The sequence below is a fragment of the Daldinia loculata genome, assembly GCF_022478755.1.
Source record: "Daldinia loculata strain CBS 113971 unplaced genomic scaffold F4817scaffold_2, whole genome shotgun sequence".
Classification (NCBI taxonomy): domain Eukaryota; kingdom Fungi; phylum Ascomycota; class Sordariomycetes; order Xylariales; family Hypoxylaceae; genus Daldinia; species Daldinia loculata.
The window spans coordinates 500,548-520,432 of record NW_026054856.1 but is presented as its reverse complement, the minus strand read 5'-3'; the positions used below and the strand labels follow the sequence as shown (position 1 = coordinate 520,432).

General features: G+C 46.5%; 6 protein-coding genes across 6 annotated transcripts; 3 read left to right on the top strand and 3 right to left on the bottom strand.

Moving 5' to 3' along the window:
- The first annotated feature begins 187 nt into the window (after positions 1–187).
- Positions 188–1,407, top strand: F4817DRAFT_323662 (6,7-dimethyl-8-ribityllumazine synthase). Its single transcript, XM_049301538.1, has 2 exons — positions 188–708; positions 844–1,407. The coding sequence occupies exons 1-2, from the start codon at positions 500–502 to the stop codon at positions 1,235–1,237; spliced, it is 603 nt and encodes a 200-aa protein (XP_049163532.1). The 5' UTR covers positions 188–499; the 3' UTR covers positions 1,238–1,407.
- Positions 1,408–1,920: 513 nt separating this feature from the next.
- F4817DRAFT_81590 (uncharacterized protein) lies at positions 1,921–5,105 on the bottom strand. Its single transcript, XM_049307921.1, has 2 exons — positions 4,687–5,105; positions 1,921–4,453 (listed from the first exon to the last, which is right to left on the bottom strand). The coding sequence occupies exons 1-2, from the start codon at positions 4,902–4,904 to the stop codon at positions 1,963–1,965; spliced, it is 2,709 nt and encodes a 902-aa protein (XP_049163531.1). The 5' UTR covers positions 4,905–5,105; the 3' UTR covers positions 1,921–1,962.
- Positions 5,106–9,720: 4,615 nt separating this feature from the next.
- F4817DRAFT_311402 (uncharacterized protein) lies at positions 9,721–10,966 on the bottom strand (the record flags this gene model as incomplete). The annotated part of the gene is made up of 6 exons (XM_049299992.1): positions 9,721–9,801; positions 9,891–10,055; positions 10,122–10,592; positions 10,660–10,728; positions 10,812–10,898; positions 10,958–10,966. The coding sequence occupies 6 exons, from the start codon at positions 10,964–10,966 to the stop codon at positions 9,721–9,723; spliced, it is 882 nt and encodes a 293-aa protein (XP_049163530.1).
- Positions 10,967–12,167: 1,201 nt separating this feature from the next.
- F4817DRAFT_311401 (uncharacterized protein) lies at positions 12,168–13,375 on the bottom strand (the record flags this gene model as incomplete). The annotated part of the gene is made up of 4 exons (XM_049299991.1): positions 12,168–12,333; positions 12,420–12,769; positions 12,844–13,057; positions 13,206–13,375. 4 exons carry the CDS (start codon positions 13,373–13,375, stop codon positions 12,168–12,170), a joined length of 900 nt encoding a protein of 299 aa, XP_049163529.1.
- A 1,539-nt stretch (positions 13,376–14,914) lies between these two features.
- On the top strand, positions 14,915–16,358 carry F4817DRAFT_323653 (phosphoribosylglycinamide formyltransferase). The gene is made up of 2 exons (XM_049301537.1): positions 14,915–15,440; positions 15,500–16,358. The coding sequence occupies exons 1-2, from the start codon at positions 15,035–15,037 to the stop codon at positions 15,769–15,771; spliced, it is 678 nt and encodes a 225-aa protein (XP_049163528.1). The 5' UTR covers positions 14,915–15,034; the 3' UTR covers positions 15,772–16,358.
- Positions 16,359–16,591: 233 nt separating this feature from the next.
- On the top strand, positions 16,592–19,298 carry F4817DRAFT_323650 (uncharacterized protein). The gene is made up of 5 exons (XM_049301536.1): positions 16,592–18,201; positions 18,254–18,352; positions 18,406–18,464; positions 18,516–18,662; positions 18,715–19,298. Exons 1-5 carry the CDS (start codon positions 16,964–16,966, stop codon positions 18,966–18,968), a joined length of 1,797 nt encoding a protein of 598 aa, XP_049163527.1. The 5' UTR covers positions 16,592–16,963; the 3' UTR covers positions 18,969–19,298.
- The last annotated feature ends 587 nt before the right edge of the window (positions 19,299–19,885 follow it).

The following is a 19,885-nucleotide window of genomic DNA, read 5'->3' as shown; positions in this document are numbered from 1 at the left end:
CCGACTTTTATCGTACCTTCCGGTCGAACTTGTTAGCCGAACCTGCTAGCCCCTAAAATCAGTAAGTGAAGTTACGACTTAGATTTTGTGTAACTCCTTCTATTTTGCTGCTGCAATATGTAATCGAAATACTCCGGTCCTAAAAATACAGTACCAACCACAGGTACATCAGGTGACGAAGGCAGACACCTAGGTGCCGCAAAGGGTTAAGCCAAGGTAGGGTATACCCCTGTTCGGAAGTGCGTCATGCTCTGCCCCTCTGAATGGTGTTCGTACAGCCCACCTTGTGTACCTCGAACACTACTACCTACCGATGTAGGTACATACATGAGGAGCTTCCCATTCTCACACCATTCATTCATCCATTCCTCCTCCTCACATTTCCAATTCCCTACGTTAGGTTACTCAATTGCTTTTATATCAACAGACCACCTATGCCCTGACATCCGTCTACCACATTAAACAGGAACCAACTAAGCTCTATCGAGAGAGAGAAAATATGGCGCACTCCCTCAAAGGCCCCTCCCCGCAGGAACACGATGGCAGCAGCCTGCGCATCGGCATCGTGCACGCGCGCTGGAACACCACCATCATCGAGCCCCTGGTCAAGGGCACCAAGGAGAAGCTCCTGAGCTGCGGCGTCAAAGAGTCCAATATCGTCGTGCAGTCGGTGCCGGGGTCGTGGGAGCTGCCCATCGCCGTCCAGCGGTTAGGAATCCCCTCTTCTCCGAATATACTTGCTCACCTAGAAGCCCTTGACTCTACCTGCCAGCTGTCTCGCGCCATTGCAATTGCTATATGATTTCATACCAACGCAACACCAAACTAACACCTCCCTCACAGCATGTACGCCGCCTCTCAAATCCAGCAATCCAGCAGCGGCAGCGCCTCAGCCGGTGACCTGCTCGGCGGCTCGACGACAGACCTAGCCTCGACAGCAGTAACGGCAACCGCGACGCAGCCCTTTGACGCCATCATCGCCATCGGCGTGCTGATCAAAGGCGAGACCATGCACTTCGAGTACATCGCCGACTCGGTATCGCACGGCCTGATGCGCGTCGGCTTGGACCTGGGCATCCCCGTCATCTTCGGTGTCCTAACCGTCCTCGACGACGCCCAGGCCCAGGCCCGCGCAGGCCTTACTTCCGGCGGCCACAACCATGGCGAGGACTGGGGCCTCGCTGCTGTCGAGCTCGGCGTCAAGCGCAGCGCTTGGGCTAGGGGTAAGCTGGAGTAGAAAATATCCAAAAAAAAAAGTAGCATAAAAAAAGGACAACGGACTGGTAGGGAGCAGTCGGACGAAAGTGCATAAGCCTCGATCATCGTCGATGGGATGGGACAATATCATAAGACAATCATGGGCCAATTGCGATAGACTTTAGCAAACTACCTTGGGTTACAGGATAAATTCCAAAAAGATGTCTCTAAATGAATGCTATAACGCTGGCTACCAACATGAATGAATCAAATGATAAAACAATACCCCTGCCTTCCACCCTCTTCTCGCCACTCCAAACATCACTTCCGACTAGGTATATCCATAATTAAAGATTATCGTCGAGGTAGATGGCTGGGTGGATAAAGTATTAAATTACCGATATATAGGGTGTTCTATCATGAATCGTCCCACCACGAACTTCAGACATACCCCTAATTCATCCCACAGATCTCTTATTCTAAATGGCAGGTCTTTCTCTTGTCCAAGAAAAGCCAAATCTTCCTTACGAAGCCATATACGCCTCGTCCTACCTCGCAGGACATGTTTTCACTTGTGATCTTGAAATATACAAGGATCCAACCCGTCCTCTGTTCCAGAGGGCCTCCCCAGTAGACGGAAAAAATAACGGAAGGAAGCGTTGTTATGAGTTCGACCGATAAGTATGGTTGTGCGCTCTTCGCACGTGCCCCTATTTTATGTAGCCCAGGATCATGATATAAACCATTGGAATGCATATACGTCCTTTAACTGATGAGTGCTCCGATATCGTCCCCGAAACTCTTCTTGGATCGCCAGACGCTCCTCTTCTTCTCCCGCTTCGCTTTCATGGCTTCCCATCCTTGTTCGTCGTCATCGTCCTCCTCCTTATTCACGGGAGTCACTTTCGCTTCGGCTTGAAGCTTTGAGTGAATGACTGGCATAGCGCCGGTCATGGTAGCGGTTCTGCTGTGATCGACCATTGCAACGCTGGAGACTGGTCGGTAGCGTCCAGGTAACCCAATATTACTGCGCTCTGAGGGTGCAATTGAAGGACTATAACCCGTGCCCTGGGCGCGTATCGAGGGCGCATAGCCGGCTTGAGGTGGTTGAAGCCACGATGCTGAGCTTGGCTGAACCATACTCATCGTCCGCATTTGCGCATCGCCCCTTGGTAGATCCAAGTTCATTCCCTGACCCATGTGATTCACCATTAGATCGCCCATAAATGAATTGCGCGGTCCCTCTACCAAAGATCCCATAGACTGTGTTGGCATATGTCCCTGGGGTCGAAACGGCGCTTGCATCTGTTCTTGTCCCGGACCACGGGTAGCCATCATTTGCATAAATTGCATTTGCATTTGCATAAACTGGTGCATCTGCTGCGTCATCTGGATCTGTGCTTGGTCGCCGGGAGTCATCATCGGGTTAGGCATCTGCGGCATGCCCATTGGGTACATCGTCTGAGGAGGAATGCCGCTCATAGGGTCAAAACCCCCATTCATCGGCATCCCGTTCGTCTGTACGTTCGGGGGAAGGGGAAAGGAATTCCTCCCGCCATCAACTACCGGACTACCACGTCGTAACGCCCTCGATCGCTCTTCGTTGGCAATCACACCAACTAGACCTCCAGTAGGTACCCCTCTATTCGAAGCAGCAGATCCTCCGCCCAAGGCAAATGATTCTCTTGTGGGCTGGTTAATTAAACCCGCGCCAAGGTACGGATCCTGGGGCAATTTCCTAGCAAACGGTGGTAGATTGCCACCACTACCAACTCCCTGGCCGTTATTGTCGCCCACAGTAGATCCTGGTCCGCTGACATAGGAAGGCTGTACGACGGAGGCCCGCAAGTTAGGGTTAGACGACATGTTGTTGAGACGCGTTGGCGGCCTGTTCTTATTAGGGAACCCGTGCGCTGCCAGAATCGCTAAAGGCACCTCTTCGTCGGAATCGGAGCCATCCGAAGGGGGGATCGGGGAAACACCTTTGCCAGATCCGCCGTTTAATACCAAGTTCGGCGTGCTCATTGACATCGAGATGCTAGGGTGAGAGGCGTGAGTGTTAGTAGACGATTCGCCTGTTACCTTCATCATTTGTTGTCGATAAACAGTCATATGGGCCTCTTGCTTTCGTCTCTGCTTGGCCAGCTGCTTTGTTTTCTCTCGATCATCCTCGTCGTCATCGTAATTATCCTCTTCCTCCTTATCTGATTCCTCCTCGTCGGCTATCCCCATAATCTCATCTCGAGCTTTATCTTGGCGGTACTTCTCAAATTCCGCAGGAGTCATAACCTTATTCTGTGGCATGGTGTGGGAGCGAGGACCCGTTCTTGATGCCAACTTAGGGCGGCTAGCGGGTCTATCGAAGAGATTATCGTCATCGGTCTTCTTATCGAACCTGGCCGACCTAGAGTAAGACTCGGTGGCGCCAGACCTAAAGCTTAAAGTGCTATCTTCGTCTCTCCTGTACCGGCCAGAATTTCCGCTAGGGACTGGTGCTTCGCTAGCTAAATATTGAGTAGCGGCAAGAGAATCCCTTAACAGTATTGTGTCTTCATCATCGTCGTCTGATCGTCGGCGCTCTCTAGGGCTGTCATCATGCTTTGGAACGGGTGGTGGCCGCGTTTCATGAATAGTAGGGGACGTCAATGTTCGCCCAGACGTTAACAATCCATCAGTCGAATGATGGCTATTCCTCGAATGATGGCTATTCCACGAATGCTGTGGAGGCTCAACAGGAACGGAGTTGTCAAGATGAAGCGGCGTAAGCTGGCTGGCTCGATTTGCCATTAAGCCACGTTCTTTTATAGTAGCGACACTAGCACGCTTGTCAAACTTGAGCATGCTGCTAAGATCACCACCTAGATCTAACATGAAGTCCCTGTCGTCAACCCTGGGAGGCGTCGCTGTGCTGGCCGTCGAAGCAGTCTCAGCCCGTGAACGACCACGGGGCGTACCTGGACTATACTCGTCAGGCATCGCGGGGACGGCAGGGACGGCGTCCTCTGCCAGTATAGTTGGCAAGGTGGTACTCTTTCTGTTACCGAAAGAGAAAGTTCTGCCTGCCTGTTTAAGAAAGCCGCCGTGATTCTTGGGTGCCAGCGGAGCAGGAACGTCTGCCATGGACACGGACTTTCTATTAGCACCGCGCCAGTCGTCCTGTGGTGGTAAATCGGTTGATGAAGGAGCCGTAGAGGCGTTGCTGTGACGAGAAGAATTATCGGAGGCCGTCTTAGTAGTGTTGGAACTTCCGCTACCACTAGGGAGGATCAGGATCAGTAAAATTGCACAACGCTAGGGCCAGCCTAGTAATATAAGTGTACGAAGGTCTGAGACAATAGCGTGCTAAAATCCGAGTAATTCGTAACAGCAGTCCACTAGGTATACGTATTGCTCGGACCAACTCTTGGCGATGAGGCCGAGGCAAAAATAGAAATAGAAAAAGAAAAAGAAAAAAAAAGACGTTGGAAATATTACCTAACTTGGACGTACCGATTATTTTTCAAGCCCGCAAACAGATTATCCTCTGCAGCAACGTTTGGTCTAGGTGTAGATCCCGTCATCCGGGCCAACCTGACACCACCATCAAAGGATTTTCCACTGCTTACTTCAGCCCGTTCCAGGACTCGGAAAGAATGCTCTGCTACCGGTCCATTTGGATCTTCTGCCGCGGTAGATTTCCGCCGAAAGGTGACCGGAAATCTAGGCATATAGATTGACTCGCCTCAAATTCTTCGGGTTACCAAAAAACCCATAAACGAACAAAGATCTAATAGTTGCAAGTATCGGCTAGCTGGTGCGAGATCTCTGTTGGTGGTGTTACGTTACGATAAAGGGGATTATTACAATAGCGAATCGAGTTGTCGTCTCGACGATTAAGTCGTAGTTTACGCCCTGTTAAATGTCTGAATATGACGCGAACCGGCGGAAAACTGCATGACGATAAAAAAAGTTCAAGTCAGCTGTGTTCTTGTGCAGACGTAACCGACCGATATCTTGGGTCTTGGGTCTTGCTGCAATGGAACAATCGGGAAACACTAGTCTTAAAGCCCGAAACGTGTAATGGGTGGACACTTGTGGAAAGCCGGGAAGAATGGGATGACAAGCTGAAGCTTATGGCAAAAAATGATGGTTTGTTGCTCCGCCTTATGCCAATTTCAAAACTTCAAGCAGTCTCCGTGGCGAGATTGAAATATCGAACCACCCGTACAAATTCTCCCACTTTCGGACAAATATCTTCTGTATTTGATTTTTCTTTGCTCTCTCATCTATTTCGAACTAAGCAAACAGGTAGTTTGTCACTTACACGGAGGTGACAATTAAAGCAGGGCAGAGAAGCACGGCTTGCTAGTAACGGTCGCTTGCCGGGTCGAGAGCACAGGTATTAACCTTATTTATTAATAGAGTACGTAAAGCTGCAGGAGATGCGATTCGATGGAGAGAAATGCGGATCGAAGAACCGGTCGAATTCGAACAGAAATAATAAAACCGAACTGAACGATGGGACGGACGACAACGTGAAGAGGCACGTTTATTGATCACAGTCGGAATATACTTTTGGCCTTCCGAACCACGATATGATGCTGATGTGAAGCGATCGAGCGAAGAAAGGAAAAAAAAAAAAAAGATCGAGGGGCACCGTGTTATCGAGAATACTCAACGAGAGAAATCCTACAATCAAGCGATATTAATTCCCTAACTCGTAAGCTAATGCTAAGTAGCACGACAGCTTCGGAGCAGGCGGGAGTATTCAAAAAGTGGCTGGGACGAGCGAACGAACGGTGGAGAGATGAAAGTATAGAGACGTAAGGAGGAAGAAGAAAAAAAAGGTAGAAAGGCGTGTGTGAGTGTGTTCAATGACGAGGATGTATGGTGTCAGGCGAGGCAGCGAGACGTTATTTTTTCCTTCGTTTTCGCCAATGCTTAGTTACATGTTTCTTCCAATCACGGGCAAAAACTTGGACCTGAAAATGACCTTGGCTTACTTACGTAGGTACCTAAAGGTGTTGTGTAATCCTAATCCGTACGTGATTTACATGTACCTACCTAACCTATTCAATTGTACGGGATTGGATGGTACATGCTAGACTCTATTTTTACGAGGTCAAGTGGTATGGAACTCTCATTCAATGTTGGTTGGCGAGTTCCAGTTCTATTGTGACTTTTAGCGTAGTACCTACCTCTTTTGGCGCATATCCATTACAAAGTAGTACCTAGCTACCTCGTCTACATGTGCTAAGGTACCTGGCGAGTGAGCAACTGGGGGTAACGGGTGGAGCGGCTCGTTCGCGCTAGCTTCATCCGATCATGCATTGCACGATCAATTCGTCCGCTTCAGGGAACAGGCCCTGCATTTGGCCGACGTTCTAGGCTCGCTGCCCACTAACTACGCGGTAACTTGCACTCCAGGAAGATAATGGGCAAGGGGGAAAATGCTCCTCCACAAAACATAAGAAAAGACTTGGCTTCCATTTTTCCATTTATCTTTAACGTCCATGTAAGCTAGGGTTTAGAAATGGGATGTCACTTGTCTCAAATCAAGTATACAACCTCCGGAAATATTTACATGTAAGTGCAGGTGCTTCATGTTGATGAACAGACTAAGGTTGTGTAGATGCGCATGTACTTTATATATCTTACTTACATAAAGTATCTCCTATAGCTGGTGGTAGTAAACCGGGAGGCAAATTGGAAAGAAAGTGCACTACATAGAATCGGCGAGCCAGCAGGCCGGTCTAAAGAGTGGGGCGGGAAACAGGCGCTGAGGTTTGTACATGTACGGATTATGTATTGATGTGGTTGGTATTGCATGATTGCATGTGAGGTCAAGTTCACCTGCCAACCTCCTCTAGCTCTGCATAGTCTTTGAGGATTTGCGCGCGTAGGTGCTACGAGGAATGTATCTGCATTCAATGGTTGGTTCTCTCTTTTCCTTCTTTCGAATTTGCTAGTTAGTCCAACAAGAATGAAGATTTGTAACTAGTTAACACCAAAGTAGTTCTTAAGCCGTCGAGGTTTCTATAAAAAGAGAGGGGATTCGGCCAGCAAGCAGGAAAAAAGGTCGTATTTCAATGATCGCAAAACTCGCTTGAATGTATTAATATGATGATTTAAGGGAGTTGTTAAATACGAACCAATTGTAAGCCGATCCACTAACACGAGGTTTGGCGTCAATAGGAAGTGATTAGCAAAGGCCGACCGAGCTGAATGGGAAATCAGCGCATCTTGGAACAATACGTGATAAAGAGCTGCCATACGTTTTCTATATTTGTTCTATTATTATCAACTACTATATTACTCTTCAACTAAGTAAACCAAGTAAAAGACCCGTACAGAGGGTCGGACCTTTTGCCATTTATAAAGTTCGCAAAGTTCGCAAACAGATTACTACCTACATCATAGGGTTTCCGGACGATGTTGGTTTTGAGTATCATAATCCGCTATGCCAATACATAGGTAGTTATGTATTCGGTTACCATTCTAACTTTTTAGCCTCCCGGGATTACCCATCCAATTGGTAACGCCGCTCAAGGTACGACCGTACGAGCCATTCGCTCATCGTACTATTATAATATACGGAGACGGCGTCTTCTCTAAAGCCGCGCTGGCTTCGAGAATGAAGTAGTGTATCACTACATATAACTAGTACATATCAACATGTAATAGCCTCTAATTGATCCGCCTAGTGCTACTTAGGCGCAAATACACGCACTATATACCTTGTAATAGAGGCTGATATGTAAGTAAATACATCTATGTAAGTACGGTAGTTAATATGTAAAAGTTTCTTTCTTACCTCGGTCCCATGCAAAAGGCGTCTGAATATTAAAACATTCCGAATATTCTCTCTTTTTGACCTCTTACGCACGCCGCATCTTGCAGCCACACGCAAAGTCTTGCTACTGACCAGAGCAACCCGAATATCAGATCAGCTTTTTATTTTTTATTTTTTATTTTTTTTAATAACCTACCAACATTTCCCAATTTCGTCCGAACTTGCGGTAAGCCTCTGTTGCCCGCATATCCCATTGAGCTTGGCCGCGCGTAACGAAGTTTGTAGAGTACCCGTCGCACAGGGTATTAACTTATGGTTAGCCTTCTTTTGTCTGGGATCATCGCTCGGACCTTGCGCAGTGCTATTAAGCTGCTAGCATCTCGAACCCCACGTGTTAAGACTAGTCTTTATGTACAAGTAGTTACATAGTATATAATCAAGTATAATACACAGACCATCTCTCTATGTGAGGTATATGGGGAACCATGTATAAGTACGTACCTGTGGATATAAATCCGCATCCAACAGCTTCGGCTGTTCAAGAGAATTCCCTTGTCATACATACTTGTCCTGTCCGGAACTACCTTTGTACGATTTTAGATCAGGGCCGTGTCTTGTCCCGGACTACAATGTCAAGTCCGCCGTGCCCGGAATAAGGCTGCCCAGATTTTTCAACAACTATTTACGGGCTATACGGATTACCTACTCCATAACCATCCACCGCCAGCCATGTTCTGCATCGTAGATCTTGACTTATTTACATAAACGAGATGTTACCTTGGAAAGAACAAACCCCGAATTTTTTTAAAACTGATGTATCTTATGCCAGCTCAGGGGTTTACTTAGCTAGCCTTGCAATCTGCTCCATATTCCATCCAATAATCCTTAGCGTCGTCAGTGGGCTATGCTTTCAGGGGTTCAGAGCTCGAAAACTTCAAAGCGACCGGTAGCTCGGAGATCACTGATCAGATCTGACGCGGGAGACCGGATACTACCACCCCCTATATCATACATATATGCTTACCTCCTAACATACATACATTTATTACAAAAATCCATAGGCTACTAATGTACCTGTTAGCTCCTCTATAATAGCTCCCAATTGTGAATACTCCAGGCGAAGCATTCTTCCCGCTCGGACCAGCGAGAACTCGAGCCCTGCTATGGGGGAGGCTCTAGTTTTAACGCTAGGCGGACCCCAGCTTAAAAAAGACAAATACGACAATAATAGCAGAGGCTTATCAAAACCTGGATCGGGCATAAACAACAATTCCCGGGGACGGATTTTAAATATGCAACAACAAGCCTGCCCAGACAGCCAGAGGCGCAAGTGCATAACCAGGCTTGAAAATTGAGCAATCGGAAAAATTATTGACTAGCCCCTATCTCGCCGCCGACGTATGTGGTATTCGTCATCAAGCCTCTCGATCCTCCTTCGCGCACAGTACCTAATTGATCTTCGGGAGGATCTACAAAAGCGAAATCAAACCTACAATTTAGTATATGCGCTACTACAGCAGACAAAGCCTTGCGAGCTCCCTCTACACGCCACTGACGTCAATTACGTGCTTTGTTCTCGAGCTCTGTATGTACGTATCTAGAAGTTAGCAAGAGAACAAAATTATCGGCCGAAGAAATTTGTATTTCACGAAAGGCTATCCGTAGTTCGAATATGATTAAGGCCTAATCTAATCATTGCTAACTCATCCACACGAACGCGTCTACCGACCAGTTCCACACTAATACATTGTTCAGCCGAAGATACAATGGCGGCCTACGTGCAGGTAGTAGCTGTCGACTCTCGAAAAGAGGTTGTTGTTGCCGCACTGGAACTGGAACGACAAGAATCAGCATAACCTCTCACCAAGGGGGAGACAGGAGATAAGACAGAAAGTGAAGAAGTTTTACATACCGGGCATACCCAGCTGCCTTGCCCGTGTGCGGCATTAATATGGAGCGCCACCTCCCTCAAGTTGGCGAAGCCAACCAGGCCACAGCCTGGCCACCCACACGCGGTAACGTGCGACGCCAAATGGCGCTGCCAGAGCGGCGTGCCGGAGCCGCAGACCGGGCAGCTCCATGGCATCTAAATACGGTTATTCAAATTAGTTTTCCGCTTTTTATATACAATCTGTGGCTATAATGTACTTACCACAGGGGCTGGAATGGCCCTCAGCTGGGCTAAGTTGCCTAGCGGTGGTGCCACGACGGCAGCGGGAGCGGGGACGGCGACGGCGACAACGGGTACGGGGGCGGGGGCGGCGACAGCGGGTACGGGGGCCGGAACTACTAGAGCCACCGGAGCAGGGCCAGCAGGGCCAGCAGCTCCACCGGCCGGTACAGCCACAGGAGCCACGGGGGCCGCGGGAGCAGCGGGAGCAGCAACATCCGCAGCAGCAGCTGCTGCTGATACTGCGTAGGCGTGGCCATTAGGGTCACCGTCACCAGCAAGATCGTCACCATCAAGATCGTCACCATCAAGACCGTCGTCACTTTCGAGATCTTCGTCGCTCTCAAGTGAGCTGTCGCTATCGGTATCTTCGTCATGAACCGGAGGGGCGCCGGTTAACCCTTGGATATCAGTGACAACTCCCCTATCCACCATAGGTCGAGCTACGGCTCCCTAGATAGCTATAATAAGCCTCAAGTTTTTATAATTTAAGCAGTGAATCAATAACATCAAGACTTACTGCGGATCTGAGAGTTGCTTGGGCTCGGTAGTACTCTCGAAAATGCTCGGGGATTTGGTTGACATCGTACTAAAGAGCAGCAGTTAGATTTCAGATATCTTAAACTAAGGTATAAATATTGCAACTCGAATTAGAAGAGACTTAAAACTTACCTCGAAAAGTACTTCCTCTCCGTTCGGACCTATGAGATAGGTTTGACCATCCACCTCCTTGGTGTGGATGTCCATGCTGCCGGATGACTAAAAGATACAGTATTAGTTTACGCGTCACGCATAATCAATAAATAAAGGGACCATACTGATGCCATCCTGTCTGAGAAAGGTCTAGCGAGGAGAGTCGAGTGGTTGAGAATGACGAGGGGGTGTAAGAAGGAAGATGAAGTAAACAATGGGATGTCTTGGGCCCAAGGCAACGAGGTAGGTAATGGATGAGTGATAGATGTATGGACAATAACGAAGCCTGTGCGTATTGAAAGACTGCAGGTAAGTGAAGTGCAGAAATGACAGTAGTAGGCGAGTATGAGGCTCTTGAATTCTGCGTGGGAAAGAAGGAAGAAAACCCTAAGCCTAAACCTTTAGTCAATGCGGAATTTTCAAGGAAGAGGGGTGGGTGAATTAGCCAGGTTAGAAATTTTGGAAGGCAGTACCTAAAAGCGGAACTCTTTAGAATCTTTCGTGGAACCTGCTTATGTCGGCAGCGAGGGGCCCATGTGTTAAGTTTTGGGCAGCTGGGCGACAGGGCGAGGGGCGAGGGGCGGCGACAAGGACGACGATGGGGCCACGGGGAGTCGCCAGGACAGCAGCTGTGACGATGCTCCAGGCTGGTACCATAAGATAACAGAATGTCGAATGTTAGCCGTGCCGGGTTTTCATAGAATCCTGCAAAGAACGTTGTGGTCATCAAAAGGTATAGTCGTATAAGTGACGGCGTATACTAGTTGCTGTTGTTGTTGCGTAAGAGGGCCTCGAGACCTAGAGTAATTCCCTCTCAGAAACCCCAACTTGTACGGCCCAGGCTTTGTACAAGAGAGGTGAATCGTACAAGCTTGAACATATCTAAAGCTAGGCTATAGGGGAAGGTAGACGATAGACGTTAGAGTCTCGTTAGTCTTGCTTTATGTCCCTTATAGACGGCGTCACGTTTGTTGGTACTTTTAAGTTATTACTTGTGTACGAAATTCACCGAGCCAAGCGTTCTTATTATTACTTGTACTTATTCGAGTATACGCTCAGTTATTAAAGGGTAAAATATGTAACGTTGAGGTCTGTAAGTGAATCAACTTGGATATAATCCTTTGAGCCTCGAAATTTAAGACCGATTTTATTCATAGAGTCGAGTGAGGAGAGAATTTTGGTATTACGCAATTTAGTCTAATGTATATATAATCCATGGTTGAAATAAGAATAAGAGCAAGTAGCTATATATCCTACTATGAGAGAATTTAACGTGCCATAGGTTCAAAGCGTGATAAAACACTGCTTTAGATTTCCGGTTAGGAGTCCTGTCTATTATCCTTGTGCATGTTGTGTTGTGTGGCGTTCCGAGTTATGTGCCCATAGCCATTTGCCCATAAGCAATAGTGGATACTTCTGCATGGCTTTCTGGTCGAATTCGCTATGGAAGTCTTGCGTATTGACGAAGCCAAAGTGTTGGATAAGCGAAACGCGTTGATACCTTATAGGGTTTAGGTAATTAGCCATCATCTTTCAAAGCTGTGGTTGCTTGATGATAAAGTCAAGAAATAGGATAAAGAAACTTACCGTAGTAACTCATGGACCTTGGTAGCGACCCCTAGGCCTTCCTTACCCCCTAGACGAAGGCATTCGGGAAGAGACAAGGCATCTTCAAGGGCTTGAGTGGCACCGTTTGCTGATGTCGGCAAAAAGCTGTGGGCACTGTCGCCTAGCTGAATGACGTGGCCACCAGCAGAGGTCCAGCAGGGTTGAGGATTGCGGAAACATAGTGACCATCGAACAATGCTCTGATCTGGTGCGTGATGGATAGCCTCTCGGAGCAAAGGGCTCCAAGTCTCTGGCTCCGGTAAAAGCGACAATAAAGTTGCGTTCGACACAGTAGACGACCAAGAATCTGTCGTGTTCGCATCATCTTCCTTAAATATACTCAATATTTATTAGCAACTTTACCTCCAAATGATATGATAGAAAGCAAACGCTGTATACTTACTTCAGTTGTGATACCAATGATCACATCAGTTTTAGTAAAGGCAAGAATGCAATGGATCTTGTTAGCTACCAGAGCAAGCAAGGTGGGTCTTTGTAGGTTTCGAATAAATTCCCCTGCTACTGGTGCGTCCTTAGGGCGATCTGTCGAATACATTCCACGATAAACTACGAAGCCGGTTTTGAAGGCTCTAAGCGGATGTCCTAGTGTAAGAGCACTATGATAGGTTAGAAATGTTGTTTAAGAAGAAGCTGAGATAGAGTTGTGGTATGAGTTATAAGAGCTTAGAATATGTTTGAATATCTAAACAAACAGTAAGAAAAACAATCAAAATAAGCGGAACATGACTCTTAGACTTTACTTACTGAGATTTGGTCCCGAGACCGTCTGAAGCTATAACAATATCGGCTGTGTATCTTCGGCCATCGAGGGCAACAGCGGTAGCTTTTCTCTTGCTGATATCTTCTTCATACTTCTCAATAGTAACCCCATAGGTGATAGGAATACCGAGCCTCTTGCACTGACTGAGGAGCATTTCGGTGTATGGTGATCTTGATGGTAGGAATAGTGTTCTCGCGGCAGGATGAACATCTAGCATTTATATATATGCTCGTGCCATAAGGCGCATAGGCATTTTAAGGTCTCAATTAATAATATATGATACCATACCCAGATACGAAGATCGTCACTGCACATAGCTTACGAATGTCGACCATCACGGAGTGTATGGTTTAATACACTGAGAAATAGAGGCAGATGTCATGGGTATTGTTCGCGCTGGCATCGGCCTCCGACTAGGCACCGTCGCCGTTCCCACTTATTGGACAATTCTCGGAATGGGCTAGGACTATACGCCGGATTACAGACATTATATGACCGATCTTAGTTATTGATGTGGGCACCTATATGGATGAACTATAAATTGAAGGGCCCATGCTCTTATTGTCGGTAAGCTACATCTCAGGTACCCGTTTCGAGGGTGGTAATGGACAAGAAAGAACAATAGGTCTAGACGAACAGGTAACAAAGAAGTGTGAAAATGATAGCTGATAGGATGCATTACGCACGTCAGAGGCAGGACCTATTAGCTCGAAATTGGCATGCTATTATAGGAGTGACATAAAATGTAACGCAACTTACATGAGTAGAGGTTGCTATCGTACCTACATACCTAGGTAGCTAATATCGTATAGGTACCTAACTAAGATAGACTAGGAGGCTCTACTCAACATCGTGACGAATCCATACCTTTCACTACTAGTTTCTTTTATGTGAACTAGGTACCTATGATCTGTAATCACGTTGTATGCTCTCTTAGGGTTTAGATGAATGAACCATACAGCTACGTAGGTACTTTGTAGAGCTCGATCTACTTATACAGTATAGCATAGAGACTTATATTATACTGGCGTTTTTAATATTAATAGTAGTTGACACCGTATATTTGACGGCCCATAAACAATAAGTAACTAGGTAGCTGCTATAGTATAGAATAAGTAACGTGAATATAGGCTAGATCATCGAGAAGGGCAACGATAGGTATAGTTAGTGCTGATAACTACGATGACTTGGGGTAGACTTATAGGTCCTAGGAATAGTTAAAAAATATGCAACAGATTAAAAACCTACCAATACCAATGTATAAGGCTTGCCTGTTCGTAAGTATACCTCCTATGCATGTACGCCTTATACTGTATCTTGAAATTATGGCTTACTATTAGAGTATAGTTATGACTAATTAGTAAACCTGAACTAGACATTGAAGCGGGATATATGATTTATAATCGGCGCTAACATCGACAGAAGTCTGCGCTGGGTGCCTTTCCGTAGCTGCCCGGAGAGTTCCAAGACCCGGTAGCCCGCTCCGGAAGTTAGTCAGCGGAACCGGGCCGTTGGTTTGAGACCGACATGTAGAAAGTCCCACTATATATCCTTGTTACAGAGATATACTTGATATATAGTTGGAACTTTATACGAATCTAATTGGAGCTTATTATTCCTTTATCGGGGTTGTACCCCGCGACGCAATCTTTTTATCTGGAGCGCGTTTGCTTAACTTAAGCCTCCCGCAGAGAGAAATTCGGCAACACGAAAGAGCTAGGTCCGTACGCTTCTTTTACAATATAACTTACCTCTCAGTTCTAGTTCATCGTTCCCTGGTATAATATACAAGGCACACCAAAACTGTCTAATCATGGCCGAAGCGCGAATCTCGGTGCTTTGCAGCGGGAATGGGTCAAATCTACAGGCGCTCATTGATTCATGCGCCTCTGATGCGCCTGATAGCATACGAGGCAAGATCGTGAAGGTGACGGTGAATAGGAAAGGAGCATATGCGGTGACGCGGGCTGAGAAAGCCGGCATTCCCACGGATTACTTCAATCTGGTCAAGGACGGATATCACAAACTCGGCGAAAAAGACGCAGCTGTGCTCAAGGAAGCAAGGCTAAAATATGACGCCGATTTGGCAGAGAGAATACTGCAGGACAAGCCAGATCTTATTGTTCTGGCAGGCTGGATGCACGTCTTGACGACGAATTTCTTACGTCCGATCAGCGCTGCTGGTGTGCCGATTATCAATCTCCATCCCGCTTTACCAGGTGTGCATTGAAGTTCACTCCAAATAGGCTTTGGCTTGTTCTAACAATGGCTTTTATAGGAAAATATGACGGCGCGGGTGCAATTGATAGGGCATACGACGATTTCAAGGCCGGAAAGCTCGAGGACAATACAACTGGCATAATGATTCATTATGTTATTGCTGAAGTCGACCGCGGCGAACCTATTTTGGTTCAGAAGATCAAGATTGAAGAGGGAGAGAGTCTGCAAGATCTCGAGCAGAAGATCCACGGATATGAACACGAATTAATCGTGAAAGCAACTGCACTGCTAGCGGAAAAAATATCTACTGCAAAGGTATCCAAGACATAGGTGAGGATGGCTTCGGCGTAACTCTTATGAAAAAATAAGAAACCAACCATACAGAGATTCCGGCACTAGGAGACGATGGTGTTGGCCGATGAGACCAGAATGAAAACGCAGGACCTGTCGATATAGAAGCTGCTTTGGCTCAGTCGAGTGAGTTTATTGAAATTCCTGTCGCTCGAAACTGCGAAATCGGTGTTATGTACATGCATGCAGGTAAGGCTCCGGGATGTGAGTGAAGTTATCCGGGATGCGAGTAAAGTCACACTAGACGAGACCGGCTAAGATACGGTACTACGAATTGTTTCAATCGTAAAACATATTGGAGCTCTTTTGCGGAGGGTGGAACCCTTTTCAACCAACCAGATAACTGAGAGGTATTCGGAGATAAACAAGAAATAAGGAGACCGCCGATCAGAGTCGTTTTTTTTACAATATGTACAGTCAGATAAGGGTTCACAATAGGGGACTGCGACGTTAAAGTCATCTCAAAGCCTGCAAAGCCTGCAAAGCCTGCAAAGCCTGCAGGACCAGAGGCCTCAGCACTTGCAGCACTTGCAGCACCAAGGCGAATGATGCAAATGCTAGACGGAGTGTCTTGGCAAATTATGCTATTTACGGTAAGATCTGCTCTACTACCATGCTAGTACCGTACAGTGTACGTCACTGTGACCTACTGTAACCTACTGTACGTAGCTCTTAGCCTCAAAGTTAACGACTTCCGCGCGTTTACAGGGTTCTTAGATGCTACGCAGTGCTGCAACTCTCAAACAGGCCCCAGAATAACGAGCGAAATAAATTCCAATAACTACATACCTAACATGTAGGTAGGTACATGTGAAAGTTTGGTAGGATTCAATTCGTGTTCCCGTAAGCGATTCTTAAATATGTAACTTGGTAGCGTACCTAATGTTTCCTAGTTTTGAAGTTCCTCTTTTCTTCTTTTCTTCTTTTTATTTGTTGCTGTTGTTTACTTTGGTCAATTTTTATTTTCAGATGCTAAATGCCAATTTAACAACCAGTCAATCAATATAACCTAGATCCATCCGACTTTGCCAAGTCGAGAAAGTCTAAATCGAGGCAGCGCCGTTCAATTCTACATTAACCCACAACCCACACGGTAGCTGGTGACCTACCAACATTTCTATTTTATTCTTCCTTTACTCATACACCAAATACTCTTGTGAGGTCGCCAAACATGTCTTCTTTGGATAACTCGACCTCGGACCCGCGTCGAGGATTTGTTCCCTTTAACCGGGGTTCTTTTCTACTTTCGCAGGATGAGAATCCCCCGCCAATATCACCACGCGGCCCCAGCACGCTTACCCACCTGCTCAAGAGTCGTTCCCATAGCTCATTACACAACTATGGCAGCACCTGGCGAGGTGCCGTGCCCAACGTTTTAGATGATGAGGAATCCGGCCTGTTACCGTCCATGTTCTCTCGTCCGCCATCCGAACCCGATGATGAAGCCCACCGCCGGTCACAAAGCGAAGAGCGTCGACTCAACCAATTGCTCCATAGTTCAACTATGCGCTCTATGCTGCTTATCGGCAAGTCGAACCCTCGATATAACTGGGCGCGCTACTGGAAGACGGAAGAACAGCTGAGTGCTATGAGGAAGCCTTTGCGCGAATATTACGAGCGCACCAATTACTTGGTACAGCAGTATCTCTACATTGACCGTTTGCTCGACAGTAGTTTACCCCATGATCTACTTAACGAATATAACAATTTACCCCATCATTCGTTCAAGGATGTGGATATCCCGGCTACTATTTCGGAGGAGCAATCAAGTGGCGCCAGCCTCACCAAAAGCAATAACGGAAGTGGCCAGGGTAGCGAGGACCTACTTGGCCCTATAACTCCCCTCACGAATTTCTCAAGCCCTCAAAAGGTTACCTTCGCAGATGGCGAGGCTGGTGACGATACGGATGTGGTGGCCCCAGGTGTAGTTGTAACGAAGAAGGTCAAGCGTACCCCGAAGGACATCTATCGTGCCACCGAGACTACGCCCCTATTTCTTAATGACGAGGAAGAGGGCCAGTGGGATGGTCCCAAACCCGAGATTCCATGGTTAGAAGAAGACGAGGAATTGGACAGCGGCGACAAGATTGTAACGACGGCAATTTATGTTAACTTTACGGCAAATGTGCTCTTGCTAGCGGGTAAGATTGCCGTCGTCATCTCAGTATCGTCGATGTCAGTATTAGCCAGTTTGGTTGATGCGGTGCTGGATTTCTTGTCGACGGTCATAGTGTGGACGACTACGTGGTTGATCTCCAGACAAGACCAGTACAAATACCCGGTTGGCAGGCGCAGATTGGAACCTTTAGGTGTTCTAGTCTTCTCAGTCATCATGATCACTTCTTTCGTTCAGGTCGCGCTGGAGTCGATACAACGACTGGCCTCGCCTAATCACGAGTTGGTTGAAGTGTAAGTAATTACCTTCTATAGTCATAGTCGACTGAGCTAACCCTATTTCAAGTGGCATACCGGCCCTCAGTATCATGCTTGGGACGGTCGTCATCAAAGGACTATGTTGGTTATGGTGTCGATTGGTCAAGAACTCGAGTGTTCAGGCTTTGTAAGTACTGTCGACGGCTGGTATCATCACACTTATATGCTAATAATATCTAGAGCCGATGACGCAATGACGGATGTGATTTTCAATACGGGATCCATCCTCTTCCCTATAGGTACGTCTCGTGAAGCTAACTTACCCACTAATCTTTTACTAACTATAGTAGTTGGATTTTACGCCAAAATATGGTGGCTAGACGCTCTAGGTGGTCTTGTTCTATCACTTGTCGTCATCTTCAATTGGTCTAGAACATCGTTGCAACATATTAAGAATCTAAGCGGGTTCTCCGCGACCGCCGATCAACGGAACATTTGTAAGTCCTCTACCTTTTCCTGTTCTCAACTAATATTCTAACTTGTCAATAGTACTTTACCTCACAATGCGTTTTGCGAAGACGATTAAACAGATCCAGGGCCTGAATGCCTACCACTCGGGCGATAAACTAAACGTAGAAGTTGATATTATCTTGGACGCATCTACCACGTTACGGGATTCCCATGATCTTAGTGAGAGTTTGGGCTACGTGCTAGAGTCAGTTCCAATTGTGGATAGGGCGTTCGTCCATGCCGATTACGCGAGTTACAACCTGCCTACACATATGGAACAGCAGAGCAGCTGAAGTCTTTAGGGGATGGTCTTGGTTAGGAGTAGGAAGTGTGTCTAATTTTGACAAGGAAATTTGTTGCATAGCTCGGTTCGTTTCATTTCAGGTTCGGTAAAAGAAAAAGGTCATAGTGATTTCCAACGGTGATACCATAGCATCTTGCTAGCATAGCAAATCCAAGATGTTTTACAATCACTTCGCATGCTGTTTACGTGTTCGCCTATCTGCTTTCTGACCGCGCAAACGTATCATGTTTAGTGACGTTTAGTCATGATCCAAGTGTATAACACTGTGTTTATTGGGTTTAAAAGAGACGTCTACTGTATACTATGAGCTCCCTTGAATAGGTGAATTTAGGTAATTATGTCAGGATTTATACCCTTTGATGGATGTCAGACACAGAGTGAGTGTCTAGGATAGGTATATCAAGTAGTAGATAGTATTGAACTTGTAACGCCTGGCCTTCTATCCTCTTACGAGGGCGCGCAGTGCCCCTTATATAGTAGATAGACCCCTGTAGCTACCCCTAACCTACTTATACCCTGACAAACCACCTCAATGATGTAATTCCGAATACACGATATTTTAAAGATGAGCCTGCTAAATTCATCTAATACCTAATCCTTGAAGTGGAAACTAAACTTTCTAAAAGTAAATTACCTAGTGTGTCGGCAAACTAATTTAGTTGGTAGCTATGCTTTTAAGGGGTCATAGACCGGAGATAGTGTGAATTCCAGGTAAACGCCGAAGATATACTGTATTCTACACAACTGTAAGAAGTTGCCTTGCTGTTAGTATTTACTCCTGCAAAGTCTTATCATGCTCAACAAACAACTTGTACATACCAATTTTAACTAGTGATCCATGTTTTACATCTATCTATGACTACCTACACAATAGTTGCACTTGAGCTTATTTTTAGGTCTTCACAG